Raw genomic sequence first — 16,000 nt, forward strand, 5'->3', positions numbered from 1 at the left:
CGCAATCCTACAGTCAAATATCCCTTCGAACAAAGAGGAAGAAATTCTCAGCCTTGAGATGATGACTCCACATAAATAACACCAATCATTTACAAACACTGCAGACAACCCACACAGCAGCTCTAATAACAAATTTTTCATTAGTAGTTATTTGCCTGATCAGTCTAGCAACAATAGGCACTGCACCAATCATAAGGAAGAATTGCAAGACAAAACTAATAGAACCATCGAGCTACAATGTAAACGTGAATGTGGCCAATAACAAAGAAGACACATCGGAAACTCCCACGTCACAAGTGCCAATAACCCTAATAGTTTGAACAAACGAGGACGTTCGTTTTTGACGGCGGAGGAGTTAGCAACACTAAAGTTAACTGCCATAAGCAGAATAATGCTGGATAAGCAATTAACCAACTAACATCCGGCACGCGCAGTGTAAACTACAGCCAGGCCGACCAACAGTAATGCAAGCATTGCAACAATTGCAAATCAACATCCGGCATACGCAGAATTACGCGGCACAAGTAAATAAGTCAATAGTGCTAGCATAAGTAATTTTTAAGGTATAAATAAGGGATAAATTAAAAATGTAATTACACTTAGCAGAACGTTTGTCAATAAAGGTCATCTTGACCAAAAAATAAATTTTTTTTGTCGTTTCAATGTAACCGGCAATAATTTACATATTAAATTTATTGATTAAATATGTACACAATCAGTTGGCTGAACTTTACATAGCTATTAAGTTTTTATTTTGTATAAGAAATAACGACATTACTTAAGGGGTTAGGGGTAGTCTGAGGCACGAAAAAATGAGAGTTTTCAGTATTTTTTTTTGCTACTAAATCATGTTATTTTACAAAAGTAGTAATATGGCATTATTATAGGATGTGTTGACTTGCAGTCACGAAATTTAAAAAAAAATAATAATTTCCAAAGTTATAACTGTTTGTGTTGACCCTGTTTTAAAAAAAGGCACTTGCGGTGAAAAGCATAAATCCTTGGAGATTCATCTAAAAACAATCGGACAACAAAAATTAGTTTTATGAATAGATAATCCCGGGCCTGATCGAAGGATTTTATTTATCTTTTTTTTCAAAATTAACAAAATGGCGGCCTCAGGAAATTTTTGGCCTTAAAAAATCGAAATATTCGAAAAAACCTTCGATCAGGCTCGAGTTTATTATGTATTCTAAAAGCTGTATGTATATATTCCATTAAAATCTACTGAACGGTTTCCGAGTTACGGTTGTCACCGATCAACGTGAAATTTTCAGGGAATATTTTTAAGATATTACACTTAACGAAAATGCAAAAATTTATTTTTTGAAAATTCTAACTACCAGTACCCCTTAATATTATACTTTCTTATTCCCATTTTTAGTACTTTATAAGTATGTACCTTGTTTAATACTAATTTTTAACATGAAAGGAAAAGCTAATTTCGGGTGTAAACGAACATTTTACATTTGCAAGGGTTAAATGAGGGAAATATATTCATGTCTTGCAAAACTTTATGTTTAACAAGTAAGGAAGGAAGTTCGGGTGAAACCAAACTTTCTATATTTTTACAATTTTCTAACAAATCATTAATTAAAATTTTATTTTAAGGGGTTATATATTCTTAGAATTTTCATAAAATCGATTTTTTTTATTTTCTTAATTTAAGAAAGACAGAAAATTTCATATCGAAATGTCAAAATAATGCCACGTCCATTATCTGGTAGTGTAATAGTGTTACTTACGCTTTTATTTGCCGAGTTATCGCGCTTTTAGTAGTTTTCATCAAAACCGTTATATGGGGAGATGCTAAAAAGATTTATTCTGAGCAAGTTTAACTGATTTATCTAAAGTTGCTTGGGAAATATATACATTGAACTAATTAGGGATCGCTAACTTTTTAAACATCTTCAAACCACAGCGACCCTTTAACATTGTAATCCTTCTCAAATTACAGTTTTGTATCTTAATTTGGAGACTAATATAACACTTTATGTGTTTTCGATTAGTGGCGTCATTTGTTCTTTGCATAACTCAATATCTATGTACATAAGTATGTGGATAAGTTTTCTGTGATACGAACAATCGGCAGGTGAAATTCTATTATATCAAATGTTGCGGCAGAATTCAACATTAATTATACAAAGAAAATGAATAGTTTACAATTAAATTTAAAATTTATTTACTTCTGAATATTATAGGAGAAATCGACTTAATTTCATTACTAATAAAGTAAAAAAATTTCACCATAATAAACGGTTTCAATCAGATGGAAAAGAAAAATGCATGAAAATCATTTTAACCAAAATACTCGTATACGATATAAAGTCGACTGGAAGTCCAAAAATCATTACATTAAGTATATGAGAACTAATGTAAGTATTCATCCGATTTTATCCTGTTTGAACTCAAGTGCGCATTACTATTAGAAAACGGCTTTCGCTGCGTTTCAGTAATATACCATAATTGATTGTTTCGGTAAAAATTAACCACAGGCACTAAGGTCTATATGATCAGAGCCTGGATAATTAAAAAGCTATGGTCAATTAGTTTCTGAGATATACGATGTCGCCAATTGTAAAGATTTGATACCGACGCTTATAATGCCTTGTTCGAAAGGCTTCCTTTCAGAAAGTTTTCTGGAAATAACAATAATGGTTTGTGCCAAATACCCATTATACGTATTGGAAAGCGGGGCCACGCTCATATTTCAAATATTCTCAGACCACAGTTTCCCTTTCCACTGTGATATCTTGTACCTAAAAAGGGTTAGTATCTTAATTTGATCCTTAGTTACAGGCTTTTATGTGCTTTCACTTAGTAGCATTTTGTAGACGTAGCTATTCCGTTTATCTGCAATACCAAATCTCTTTAGGGGACAAGGAACGTGTGTACTAAGTTTAATAGGATAATTAAGTTTTTACTCGGGTTATCGCTTGAACGGACGGATGGACTGACGATGGGATGGACAAAGAGGCAGTCTCTCGGAATATTTCTCTCCTCGTCAACCTGATAATTTATAAATACATGTCTCCATATAAAACTCGAATAGTTTTAGGTGAGACAAACAACCGTTAGGGAAACAAAACTGCAATACTAGGAATCTATAGCAACATGTGGCGAGAGTATAAAAATAGTTTCAAAAGGTCGTAGAGACAACAATTATTTCATAGTTTCGAGACCCCGGTTGTAGTAATAGTTCTCTAAAGTGTTTAGAAATAAAAAGTCGAGGCTTCACGCAGTCTTCTTTTCCTTAAGAATCATTCACAATACAAAATATGAAAAAATTAGAGGAGTGGAAGGTTACGGCCATGAAAATTGTACGCCTAGAATAGGTACTGTCACAATGACTCTAATGATTCTGGGTATTGAATGCTATGGTCATACCCGCTCTCCTTTTTTATTGCCTATTTGACATGCAGCCAAAAAATAAATATACATACATATATGTATTTGATAAATCACTAAAACATGGTTCTCACACCTTTTAATATTGTTTCAAAGCAGGGATCAAACTTTCTCTATTTGTATTTGGATTCTATAAGTGTCCGAAGACAGAGCATTTTTCCAGATGGGTGGCAACGATAAACATATTATTTTGATAGCCCTCACTTCTGAAAAAAAAATTCTCGTCCTCGTTGTCCCTCAGTTTTTGAGACATCGATTTGAAGCTCGTCATTTGTTGCAAACGGCGATATCGAACTATTATAGCATATAGCTGCCATACAAACTGAATCCTAAACAAGTAAGGAAGAGTTAAGTTCCGGTACAACCGATATTTTTATACTTTTCCAACTTGCAGGAATCAAAGCCAGGGAAATACCTTAAGGTGGAAAACGTCATCTAGAGGATCGACCATTATAGGTAGTATACGGGAGTTGTGGTAGTATTGACCGGATTTTATCTATTAATATGCCTCATACTAAAAAAATGTTCCCTGGGTCCACCAATCATATGGAGTAAAGTCAACCGGGTGTCGATTTTCATTAATATATCTCTAATTAGATCACCTGGAACTTCGGAAATCTTTATATTAGGTATATGAGGGCTCAGAGAAGTATTGACCCGATTCAACGCTTTTTTGATATACAGAATAACTATTGTCAGGAAAGGATTCTGCCCGAATTTCAATTGTCAATGTAAGGGATGATCAATATTTTCGGTCAAAAGTCAACTATAAATACTGGGGTTCACAAATTCGGTACCTAGAGGCTTGAACAGTTTTATTGGACTTGGACAATTTTTGGTCATAAAGTGGCATACTTTAAAGGATGTATTAGTGTAAAATTTGATCCCGTTATATTAATTAGTTATATTGTCCGATTATTCGAGCGACTAAAATTTCCACGGCTCGTTTGTATCAAATAAAAATTAATTTCTCAGAAGAAGGCACAGTAAAGATCACTCACCCCATCTATTAACGAATCACATATAACCATGGCAGAATTCGATTTCACTTTATCTTCAATGTCAGGCAAGACACCCGGTGCAGACAGAATTTCATATCCCATGCGAAAAAACTGTCCCTCAAGTCTCAAGAATAGATTCATTAAATTTGAATACTGGAATCAAATCGAACTTAAAATTGTGTTATATGGGAAGTTGGCGTGATTGTAGTCCGATTTCGTCCATTCACACAGCGAACATAGGAATAAGAGGAAAATGGCACGAGTTCTGCAACTAGTGCTTAGTTATGGACTACAGGTTTTCAGTTAATAGCGATTTGTGGGTGTGTCAGCGGTCCGTCCGATTACGTCCATCTACGAACTCGATTTCAGGTATACGAAAAGTTGTGATCCCTGTCTCGACCTCAAATGAATCAAGTTTTTTTATATTAGTTAATGTTTTCTAAGTCTATGCTATTTTTTTGGAATTTTTTGTATTTACGTGTATGTATGTATATTCGTGCTTATTTTATTGTTTTTTATGTTTTTTATCATACATATACTCGTATATACATACATAATGAGCTTTGGTTTTAATTTTATTTAGGCACATCATATCAAATCATATATTTGGTGTTTAGTAAACGTGTGAAGAAATACTTGTATCACTTATCACCGCAGTAAATTTAATAAAGCTTCAGTATCTACTTATTAGAAGTTTCGTTAACAAAAAACTTGATATTAACTTTTTACCCTGCTATGATAACATTTTAAAGGAAAAACAGTTTTCCTGAGCAAATAAAGGTCTCAGAATCTGATGTTGAAGTTGAGATAAAAAAAATTATTGCACCACATAGCCTCACAAATGTAATTAATGAACGGAATGAGCCCTCTAATTACCTATTATCAATAGGAATATGCCCACGCATCCAATGGCTTTGATGGCAATTCCGGTCAGAGCGAATATAAGCAGAAATTTGAAAATTATAATTTGGAATACAATAATTTCTTTGTCACGACATATGTCCCTGTACAATTGATAATAAAATCGCAAAATGATGAAGAGCACAAACAAATTTAGAAAAACTGCAGCCCTTCGTCTACCCGCTATTGCCTTCCTGTTCGAATTCAATTTCAAAAGGAATTAAACCCTAAATGCACTGGATTTGTGCTAAATCCTGCAAAGGAATTAACTTCAAAATATTCCTGGAATTATCTTCATCACCAGGCAAAGAAACTATCATGCAAAAGTAAATCAATTTTATTAAAATCAAAATTAAAATTCCTTTTTTCGTTTATCAACTTTTTTAATTTAATACAATTAATTAAAATTTGTTGCCATGGGGGGGGGGTGGCGAAGTGGGACACGGGAGAGGGAGATTTTAAAAAGCTTTGGCAAAAGTTTAATTTTAATATAGCCAGTGGAAGTATTTTTGGCCGCTGATTCCATACAAGACCGACCACTGTGCAGCGTACTGAATTTCATCAAAAACTCAATTTTTACTCAAGTTGCACCTTGCATGGATAAAAGCAGTATTTTGATATTAAATATTAGTAAATTGAAACTTTGGCAGGACAATATTATGTATTTGTGTGTGTCCAATCACAATGGCAAGAATATCAAGGTCTATCACGACCAAACTGTAATGGGTTATATTCACTTGTGTGAGTTAAAAAATCGATATTATTTTATTGCATTATTTTCTTAAAGTATATCCTTTAAAGATTATTTTTTTTCAAATTTTATAGAGATCCGGGGACTGTAAAATGTAAAAAAACCGATTTTTTCAGAAAATAATTGTATACAACCTCTTAATCGAAAAGCAGTCGAAAATAACTCAGAGTAAGATTAAGAAATATATATACATATGTATTTGCCAATGGTGGTGTTTAATTGAAAATTTATTTTACAAAAAAAATATTTCAATTGAACTTTAATTCATTCAACAATGACATGTTGATAGGACTATCTTGATAAGACTGTCTCAAACATTTTTAAATTATTTGAAGGAATTAGAAATCATTATCATGATGGAACGTGTATTAGAATAGTCGTTAGCCAAATTTCATTTGTTTTCAACGCTCTTGGTAATACCATGTTCAAAAAATATGTAGCTGTTATTGTCATTCAAGAATTCACATCGCTTAATATTTATCAAAAGAAAAAATTGTCATATAGTATTTTGAAATAAAAATCTTTTTTTTTTTAATATTTTCCATATAATAGAAATAATGGATGCATTTTTTTCATTTGTTAAGTCGATTTCCAGGTGAAATTGGATTCATTGCTTCAAAAAAAAAAATTGTTTGTTTACATTTTTTTCCTTTGTTGTGTCTAAATCAGCTGTGATAATTTAACAGATTTCCAATGCTGACAAGTACAAGTAGATGGCACAAAATCAGAGTCGCACAGAGAGATTTCAGGAACTGTAATTTTTGTATGGCAAAATCTTGATAATTTTATGAGATTAGTGGGATAAACCACTCAACAACTGAAATCGTGTGATTAAGTGTCGGTCTGAACATGGTATAACAACAAGTACTTTTTTGTAACTATTTCCTATAACAGAAGTTTTAGTACCCCTAATTTTTAGTCAAAAATATACTGCGTTTCGCAAACGTCTATATCATATACATTTTCGCTTTAATATTAAAATTATAATAAGAAACAGATAGAGCGGTTCAAGCAGGATCATAAAGTGATGGAAGAATGGTATAAAGATTTTTGAGGTCGTCATATGATGGCAGATTACTGTTTTTCCTTAAAAAGACATTATCACCTGGGAAATTATAATAGAAAATCTCATAAAAGGCGTTTTACTTAAATATAAGACGTGTTTTCGACATTTTTCTTTCTGTTTACTAAAACTGTTAAATGGGAATGGTGAAAAATCAAAAAAAACGAGAGCAAATCTTACAAAACCATTGATAGTTTCATAAACATCTTATATTTAGGGCAAAAAAACCACTGTAAACCTGTCTTATTTATACATATATACATATATAAATTTCAGTTCAAATGATTTTTAGCATTCATGTTTACAAAATATTCTAACGCAAATAGCTCAAGATATATAAATACTTGTATCTGGCTATTTAAATAACATATAATATACCTTGGTGATATGGGGTTGGAAGATTTGATGAAATCATGACTTTTTCCGATAATGGAACCTGGGTTTAAGTTTTGCATTTGTATATCAGGTCCATTAGAGGGGTCATTTGTGACCGGACATCCGTTTGTCTGCTGAGTGTTGGCGATTCCAGTTACAATAACCATGTGCGTTTGTCTACGGAGTATGGGCATAGGAAGTGGTAATTCACCGTGAGCGGCTCGCGCTGTTAAAGAAAGTGCACATAACTTCTGACGTACACCATAATGGTTTAATAGCACACCAAATCCGGGTATAATAAAAACGGCAAAGGTATGAAAAATAATAAATGAAATTAAAAATGTACTGGACCCGAGGTCGGAAGTACAGCTTATTCTGACGTTTGGTAAAGCTGTGGTGGTAAGCAAAAACGGTCCCAGTTTAGCGTTTTCATTGGTACCTAACAAAATTTCAGACGATGCTGCATATTTGTTGCTGTCATTGAGATTTGTTATTGCACTTTTCGCAATTATGTTGTATGTGTACAGAAATGGCGCGCTGAGAACAGCTGATGCGATCCAAGAAAAGAGCGCTAATGAAATATGCAAATATCGACGCTGACGTAACTGTGACAAGCAAGGGTGTCTTACTGTGGCATAACGATCAAGTGACAGCATGAAGAAAGAAATTGTACTTGCAGCCACTGGCATTATCTGTAAAGTAACACTAGCATAAAATTTTGATAGTCAAAATTTATATTTCAATAAGATTTGTATACTTGCCTGCACATAATGAATTACTTTGCATATCATCAGTGGTAAAGTGTTCGTCTTACGATTCAGGGCTACATTTAATAAAGTCATTGGTGCGGAAATGCCCGTAACTAACAAGTCGGCAAGGCAAACAGCTAATAAAAGCGGATTTCGCAATCGCACTGATGATGCCGAACAAAGCGTGAACAATAATGTTGCATTACCTAATACGCCACCAAATACAACTAGTCCAAATAGTATGACCATAATTAATAACGTAACTGAAGATAAGAGGTTATCTTCTGAGTCAGGAATGTTAATCGGAGAATTCGTTATAGTGTAATTTAAAAAGGCGTCATAATCATTGTTACCGATCTGCTTTAATATATCTGAACCAATGTCATTTGATGTGTGTGTAGGTATCTGGAGACCGTGCATATCGTGTGGATTGAAAGCATGTTTCAGCTGATGATGGCGATAAGTATTTTCCCACCATTGCTGCAAGTTGTTACTGTTCATTGTAGTAAAATAAACGTTGATATTTCATATCATTTAATTCTGAAAAACAATTGAATGAAGGAAATAAAATGTAGTATCATACTGAATACTTCGTCTTCTAGCCAACATAATGCAAAATGTATTTTCGAAATCCTTGCCATATTTTTGTGTAAACATTGAGTAAAAAATATGCAATTTTTGGCTAAAATTTACCTGTTTCACTGGTATTACATAATGTAGAGTCATATATTTTGAGCAGCTAAACTGGATGTAAGTTTTGGTAGAAAGACTTAAATACACTTCTACACATTTAATAAATTTTGCCTATAATTAAATGTATTTATTTAAAAAATACCCAAATATTTTCGCGCCACCTTGTTCTATATATTTCACTACAATTTTTTCACCAAACCCCAATAAGTTAAGTTTATTGCACGAATTAACAAAAGTGCTTACCATTACCGAAATAATTACATCAAAACATGTCGGAATAGTTGCAATTTTTGTAACAATTGTCACTACTTAAACCGAAAAAGTAACGGTAAATCATTGGTGTAATGTTGTATTCAATCATTATTGAAGCTAAAATAATCTATGGTTCTAAGGCTAGAAAAGATATATAAGGCCAGCATTCAACTACCTTACATCCCAGGAAGTTGAAAAAAAGTCAAAGTAGTTTTCCTCTCTAAACTGATTGAAGAACACACAATAACGCAAAAGGCTTTAGACCCAAGACTCAAGACTAATGCAATTGCACATAAGATCAATCCTAGCGGATACCTTATCGAAAGCGCAACATGCATTCATAAAAAGTCGATAAACTGAAACTGTTTAAAAAAACATCGAAGTCAAAAACACCGCCCTTTGGAACATCGATATACAAGGTGCGTTCCAAAGTAAACAGAACTTAAAAAAAAAGCAGAACAAATGTTTTTTCGGCAAAATCAATTTATTTTATTCAAAATAGTCTCCTTTTGCTTGAATACAGCTTTTGCACGGTCTAAAAGTATGTCGAACGAGTGTTTTAGCTCGTTGGCCGGTACTCGTATGGCCGCCAGTATGCCGGTGCAAGCCTTTTCAATGGCCTCTACGTCTGCAAGTCGCATGGTGCCATATCAAAGTGCATTTGTACAGAACAAACTGTGCACACACCTTGCGTAAGACCAAATATTCGGTCAAAATGCGAAAAATCGATGTTTTGGAGATGTTCAATTCCATTTCTATGACTTTCAATGATGATTTCGGCTGATTTTTGAAATCGCACAGTTCCGATGGAATTTCGGGTGATCACGGATTTTGATTGGCTCACATGTTGAACATTATTTATGTCTATACGACCACTTTGAAAACGTTGAAACCACTCGTGCACTCTGATACGGGATAGGCAATCATCACTTGTTTCATCAATTGAAACGTTTCAGTAAAAGTTTTACCAATTTTAAAACAAAATGCTTGCTCTTTGTTCGAAGCTATTTTTCGCACCGACACTTAAAACGCAATAACTTCAGTTCCAATCCATGAAATGTGAAGAAATTCTTACTGGACAATCGATAAAGATAGCGAATTCTAACGCACCAGTCGACATTAGGGGTATAACTTTTAACAATTTTTTCAAAAATAAAAATTTACATGGCCATACATGATGAGCAATGGTGAGAAAATATTAACTGCGTTTTTACTTTTTTGTTTTCTTTCAAAAAGTTCCCGCACCAACGCAATTGAATTTTTTTTATTTTGATAAAAAAAAAAATGTGCAAAAACGCGTTTAAAGTTTTCAAATCCCATAAGCCTCAATGTAAAAATTTGCACTATTTTGTGGATATCTCAAAAACCATGCATGATATTGATATAAAATTTTGATACGATATAAAACACTATAAAATCTACGTTTCGGCATAATTAACTCAAAAAAAGTATTTTTTGATTATTTTGCAACAAATATTATTTATTATTATTTATATATAAGAAAAATACAGTTTTTGTTAATTCATTTTCTTTATTTTTTATTAAACATATATTTTATTTAGAGTTAGAAGCAATAAACTTAAGATTTAAACTGCGCTTAGATTTACATTTCGGATAAATGTCTTGTATCAATTTGATGGCTCGTTCTGCGCATACAGTGACTCACACGTCTAACCGGACACGCGCATTGCCAATGATGGAACCCTCCAATCATATAGTGAACATCTTAAAAATGATACATATGATACATCAAATTAAAGGAAAAATCTTCTATTTTATTTTAAGAAACTTAAAAATAGTAATAAATTCGAGCGCTGTTGGTTTGCAATAAATGAGTCTTCCTTCACCCAGTGTTTTAAAAAACATTTGTGCGCTGCTTTAAAAGGCTTTACCGATGTTTCTAATTTTGTGAAGTCATTTGCATGAAAACGGTGGTCGGGAAACCATACGTCATACCAAGCGCCGCATATAAATTGACAAATAGGCAACAGTTTTGTTCGGTGTTTGGCAATGAGTATGAATGTCAAAATGCAAAGTATAGCCCTTGAGTTCCAACGGGCGTTGCTTAGCGATGGTAGAGTCTTAAATTTTATATAAGGAAAGATTTTATTTTTTTTCATAATATTTGAACGCTTGTCCCAGCTCATACAGATACTGCATGTCATCGCGCCATTTGATGCATCTTACTTTCAATTTTTCTTTGCCTTGAGCGAAACTTTGTTTTAGAGCATCGAAATTATTGATCATTTCTGAAAATATATCGTATGGGAATATTTGTGATATTGATTTTCCATCCAGTGACTCATCCATTACATGTCTTAAAATCAGATCTAAAATATGATGTTGACAGCCCACATATTGCGGTGAATGTAAACCTTTTGTTGAAAAGTATTTTTGGAGTGAGACAACAACTCCATTTTTATGTCCTGTATTGACGGTTGTTGTATCACACACAATCATTTTGATGGATCCCCACAGTTGAAAATTATCGAGAACTTCCTTGATGCCTTCAAATATAGTTGAACTTCTTCCATTATCAAGATCCAAGACCGCCAATCTTACTTCTCTGAACTCATTTTTTAGCACCACGGCCTGTATTTCTCTTTTACCGAATTTCTTCCCATCAAAATGAAGACACCAAATATTATTCTTGAGTGAAGTCTTATAATCTTCTTCCAAACGTTCTGCTGCTTTTTTTGCTGCTTTTAAAATTCCTGGCTGTGTTGGTGTTGTTATATTAACTCCTGATTTCGCCAATTCTTTGCATATTTTAGCAGCATTTTTGGTGGTCACATTGGCAGTTGTTACTATTTTCACTGCTGCCTTTGTTGAACAATTCGCTTGTTTAAGCCTTGAAGGTACTTCAAATTCTTCATAATTCGGGACGCAGCAATCATCGTTCGCGTCGCTTGATGATATTGAAGATATTGATGAGTTTAATATATTATTATTTTTGACGGAGGTATTTTCTTTCATTTGAAAGCTATGGATGGGTGAAGCTTTACATCCTTAGTAGTTGTGTACCCAACTTCTCCGTCGTTCTTATTTGGAGTTCATTACAGCCTCTTTATCTTCAGTACCAAGCCACATACCGTTTTTATTCGTTACATCAAATAATTTGTTGAATGCGATTACCATGTTTGTTTCACTGCGTTTTTTTAACGATTTCTGGTATGTTTCTATGAGTTTTTGTATTTTACGTTCAAGGGATACTTTTGCTATGATTGGAAAATTAAGTTTTGACCACAAATCAATCAGTTCTTTTCCAATAATCTTGCACCTCTTCACTTTGCTTTTTTCAATTTTTGCCAATGCATTGTATCTTCCAATTATAGCGGCCTGCTTCGGAATTTTGCACAATTCGGTTAAACATTTTTCAATGTTTACTATTTCACGTCTTTTCGTTGTACTTTTTTTAAAAGCAACTAAATTATTTGTCCACACTTTTGAATTTTTAAGAACATCTTTTTCACTCTTTTTAAAAGACATTATGTTTTTGATGTTAAATAGTTATTTGTCCACATTCAATAGCTTTCGCGATGCTGGCTAAACCAAGACTGGTAAAGAGTAGCAATATAAAGACAATGAATACAAAACGAATTGAATTAACTGTAAAATGTTACAGTTAGTCGACGCTTATCGCATATTTACGTTGCGTGAGGAAGAGAAGCAACGCCAATGAATACAAAAGCAATTGAATTACTGGGAAAATATTACAGTTAGTCGACACATATCGTAAAGTTTTGTTGTGTGGTTTTGCGTTCTTTTACGTATTAGATAATATTCGGTGATGCTTTTTTTTCTATTTATGGGTGTATTATTTTTTTTCACAAAATGTAGAAATATTTCTGCGTTTTCTTATCGGAATATTGCTCCTGATAAAGAAATCATACCTACTCAAAAAAAAACGTTTTTCGTGTTAATGATGCCGAAACGTAGATTTTATGGTGTTTTATACCGTATCAAAATTTTATATCAATATCATGCATGGTTTCTGAGATATCCACAAAATAGTGCAAATTTTTACATTGAGGCTTATGGGATTTGAAAACTTTAAACGCGTTTTTTGCACATTTTTTTTTTTTATCAAAATAAAAAAAATTCAATTGCGTAGGTGCGGGAACTTTTTGCAAGAAAACAAAAAAGTAAAAACGCAGTTAATATTTTTTCACAGATGCTCATCATGTACGGCCATGTAAATATTATGTTGCAAAAGAGTTATACCCCTAGTCGACATATAGATGGCGCTACCAAGAGGCGCTAGATTCAAAAAGTTTACTTTGGAACACACCTTGTATTTATTAACTTTGTATATTAATATCGAGGATAAAAAGCTAATTTCAGAAGCATAAATCCATTAACTGCAGTAATTGGTAAGCCTTTAGTTGGTATATTTTGCTAGCTATCTGTTAAAACTTTTTCTCAATAAATATTATCTATAAAAGGTTTTTGAACACACAAAAAGTTATTTATTTAAAACCGATTTTAAAAATAACAACTTGGAAAGCCTTTTCCCTGTCAAGCGGTTTCTCTGATGTATGATTGTTGCTAACTGGACAAATCTCTCTAAAATAAGTATGTATAAAAATCTCGTATTTTCCATCGCATACTAACGTCAATAATCATTTACTTTGTATTACTTGTAGAAGCCCCAGTATCTATTTGTTTCTTTCGTAATTCATCACTGGTATTAACACTTATTTTAATGCGCTTTACAATATCACCCACCTTACTACCTGTGTGACAATCAAATTAAGGTTGCGTGCAGTGGCGTAGCTAGGGGGGCAAAGGTGGCCGTCGCCCCGGGCGCAACGTCTTGGGAGCCGCAAAACGATATTCGCTGTTTTTTAATATTCAAAAAAATATTTCAACAAACTTTTTTATGTACAAAATTTATTATAAAAGATAAAGATTTGTACACTCACAATATAATAATCGGAATAACAATGAAAAATATTAATTTTTACTCGAATACTCTTCAGTATTTGAATTTGTCTTATATCTTTCTTAGAAATAGTGATAGAACTTAAAGATGCACTTTTCTAGTTTTGATCGCTGCAAAATCACATATCATGTCATTGTAATTAAAAGTTTAAGCAGTTTCACATTCTATCAAGAGAATAGCAAAATTGGACAGTCTAAGTTTAATAAGATGTCTTGCAAATTTACTATCAATTTCCTCAAAAACCGTATTGTGAGAATTTGGAACTTCAGAATTTGCGTGGCTTCTAGTTCCTAAATTTTATATACTTAATGTCAAAGATATTTTATAAAAGTTCACTTTTGTTCGAAACACCTCATAAAACTTGTAGGTAGGTAAATAAAGGGGGGCGGCAGAACATCCTTGGCCCGGGCGCCCGAAGTTGTAGCTACGCCACTGGTTGCGTGCAAAACAGGGAATTATTTTTTGTCGCCAAACGAGCTCCTATTTAATTTCATCATAGTATTGTCGTTATTATTTTCGCATGCGGAACCTTTATTTGTGGAGACGTTGATGAGAAGCTGAGACAAATTTCTTCTAAATAAGCTGTTGTATGATTTTCGTGCAGTTCGATTGCGTTTAACGTCCTAAAACAACAAATATAAATTGTCAAAAAGTGAATTGTTATCCCAAAGGAACCACAGCTGTTTTATTTTCTCAGTCCGTATAACATACATTAGACAGCAACTTTCACACTTACAATTGAAAAAATCTTTGAAAATGAATTTATATTATATTGTCTCTCTGCTAGTAACTTAAAAAAGCGGAACCACTTCCTTCGTGAAATTTCTAAACTTGCGAAAATTCAAGCAACACTGCCGAAGTAACACGTCTTGTCGGTAATTTGTTGCACATCCAGGAACGAATCCATTCTCATTCAGTTGTGCAGCTTTGTGAGACAAAGTGGGTACAAAGACATGATGCCGTTCCTTCAATTCCTTTTTTCCCCACAGCTAAATGTTTGGGGTTGAAATCGATACTAAACTAAATTTGGAAGATTAACCTCGAAAATATAGCAAATAAAGCGTATATGGCCTACTATACCTGTAAAAGAATACTTAAGAGGTAAACCAAATATTGTCGTGTGAATGTATACGGCCGTCATTAGGCCAATTCTAATATAGGTGGCACTGGCACAATAATATCAGAAAACTAACTGGAGTCCGGAAAGGCATCCGGCGTTATAATGTCACGGCTGACTAATACACTCGGTACATTCCTGCATCAGCTGCCCATTTACGCCTTTACTAGAAAGTTGCAGCATGTTCTGCCGTAAGGATACAGAAATTACGAAGTTTGAATAGGAAGGATTATGGACATAGCGGTTGATCTTTGTTGTCCGTATCTACATTTGATATTGACCACGAATTGTCAATCGGATTGAGATCAGAACTTTGGGCTGATCACTGCATCAATAAGAAATTTAGTTCGGCAAGCAATTACTTCAAGATTTTGGATGTTTGTTTTGGGTCGTCATCCTGTTATTTATCAAAAAGTTGTTACCAAGCGCTATAAAGCATATTATTTTTTTTATTTATTATTTTACATTGTACCTAGTATATAAAAATAAAATACTTACAACAATTCTGGTCTAAATAATTAGGAGAGATATTTAAAAGCTAAATGTTAAGAAATACATTTGCTGCTACTGTTGTCTTACTAGTTTGCCAAATTTCATATCAAGCTCGCTCTTTTTTTTGACATGCTCTTTTCAGCGTAGCTTAGCATCTAAGGTGATACCTCGGTACTTAGCACTGTTATGATATAGGAATGTTATTTATATAAATTGGACAATATGCCGACTTTTTCAAGGTAAAGTCGACATGA

At 33.3% G+C, this 16,000-nt stretch overlaps 1 protein-coding gene across 11 annotated transcripts in view; it reads right to left on the reverse strand.

Annotated features, from left to right (window-relative positions):
• The window catches only part of LOC105232893 (cholecystokinin receptor type A), a 103,823-nt gene that overhangs the window by 22,792 nt on the left and 65,031 nt on the right, over positions 1 to 16,000 (reverse strand). For 8 of the 11 annotated variants that reach the window (XM_049462573.1, XM_049462576.1, XM_049462575.1 and 5 more), the window contains 2 exons: positions 8,260 to 8,787; positions 7,502 to 8,190 (listed from right to left, as the gene is read on the reverse strand). In XM_049462573.1, the coding sequence (XP_049318530.1) occupies positions 7,502 to 8,190; positions 8,260 to 8,748 (1,178 nt within the window). In that variant the 5' untranslated portion in view covers positions 8,749 to 8,787. Of the gene's footprint in view, positions 1 to 7,501; positions 8,191 to 8,259; positions 9,063 to 16,000 lie in introns of those variants that run through there. The other 3 variants (XM_049462571.1, XM_049462577.1, XM_049462568.1) reach the window with 3 other exon arrangements.

The sequence above is a fragment of the Bactrocera dorsalis genome, chromosome 1 (assembly GCF_023373825.1).
Source record: "Bactrocera dorsalis isolate Fly_Bdor chromosome 1, ASM2337382v1, whole genome shotgun sequence".
NCBI lineage: Eukaryota > Metazoa > Arthropoda > Insecta > Diptera > Tephritidae > Bactrocera > Bactrocera dorsalis.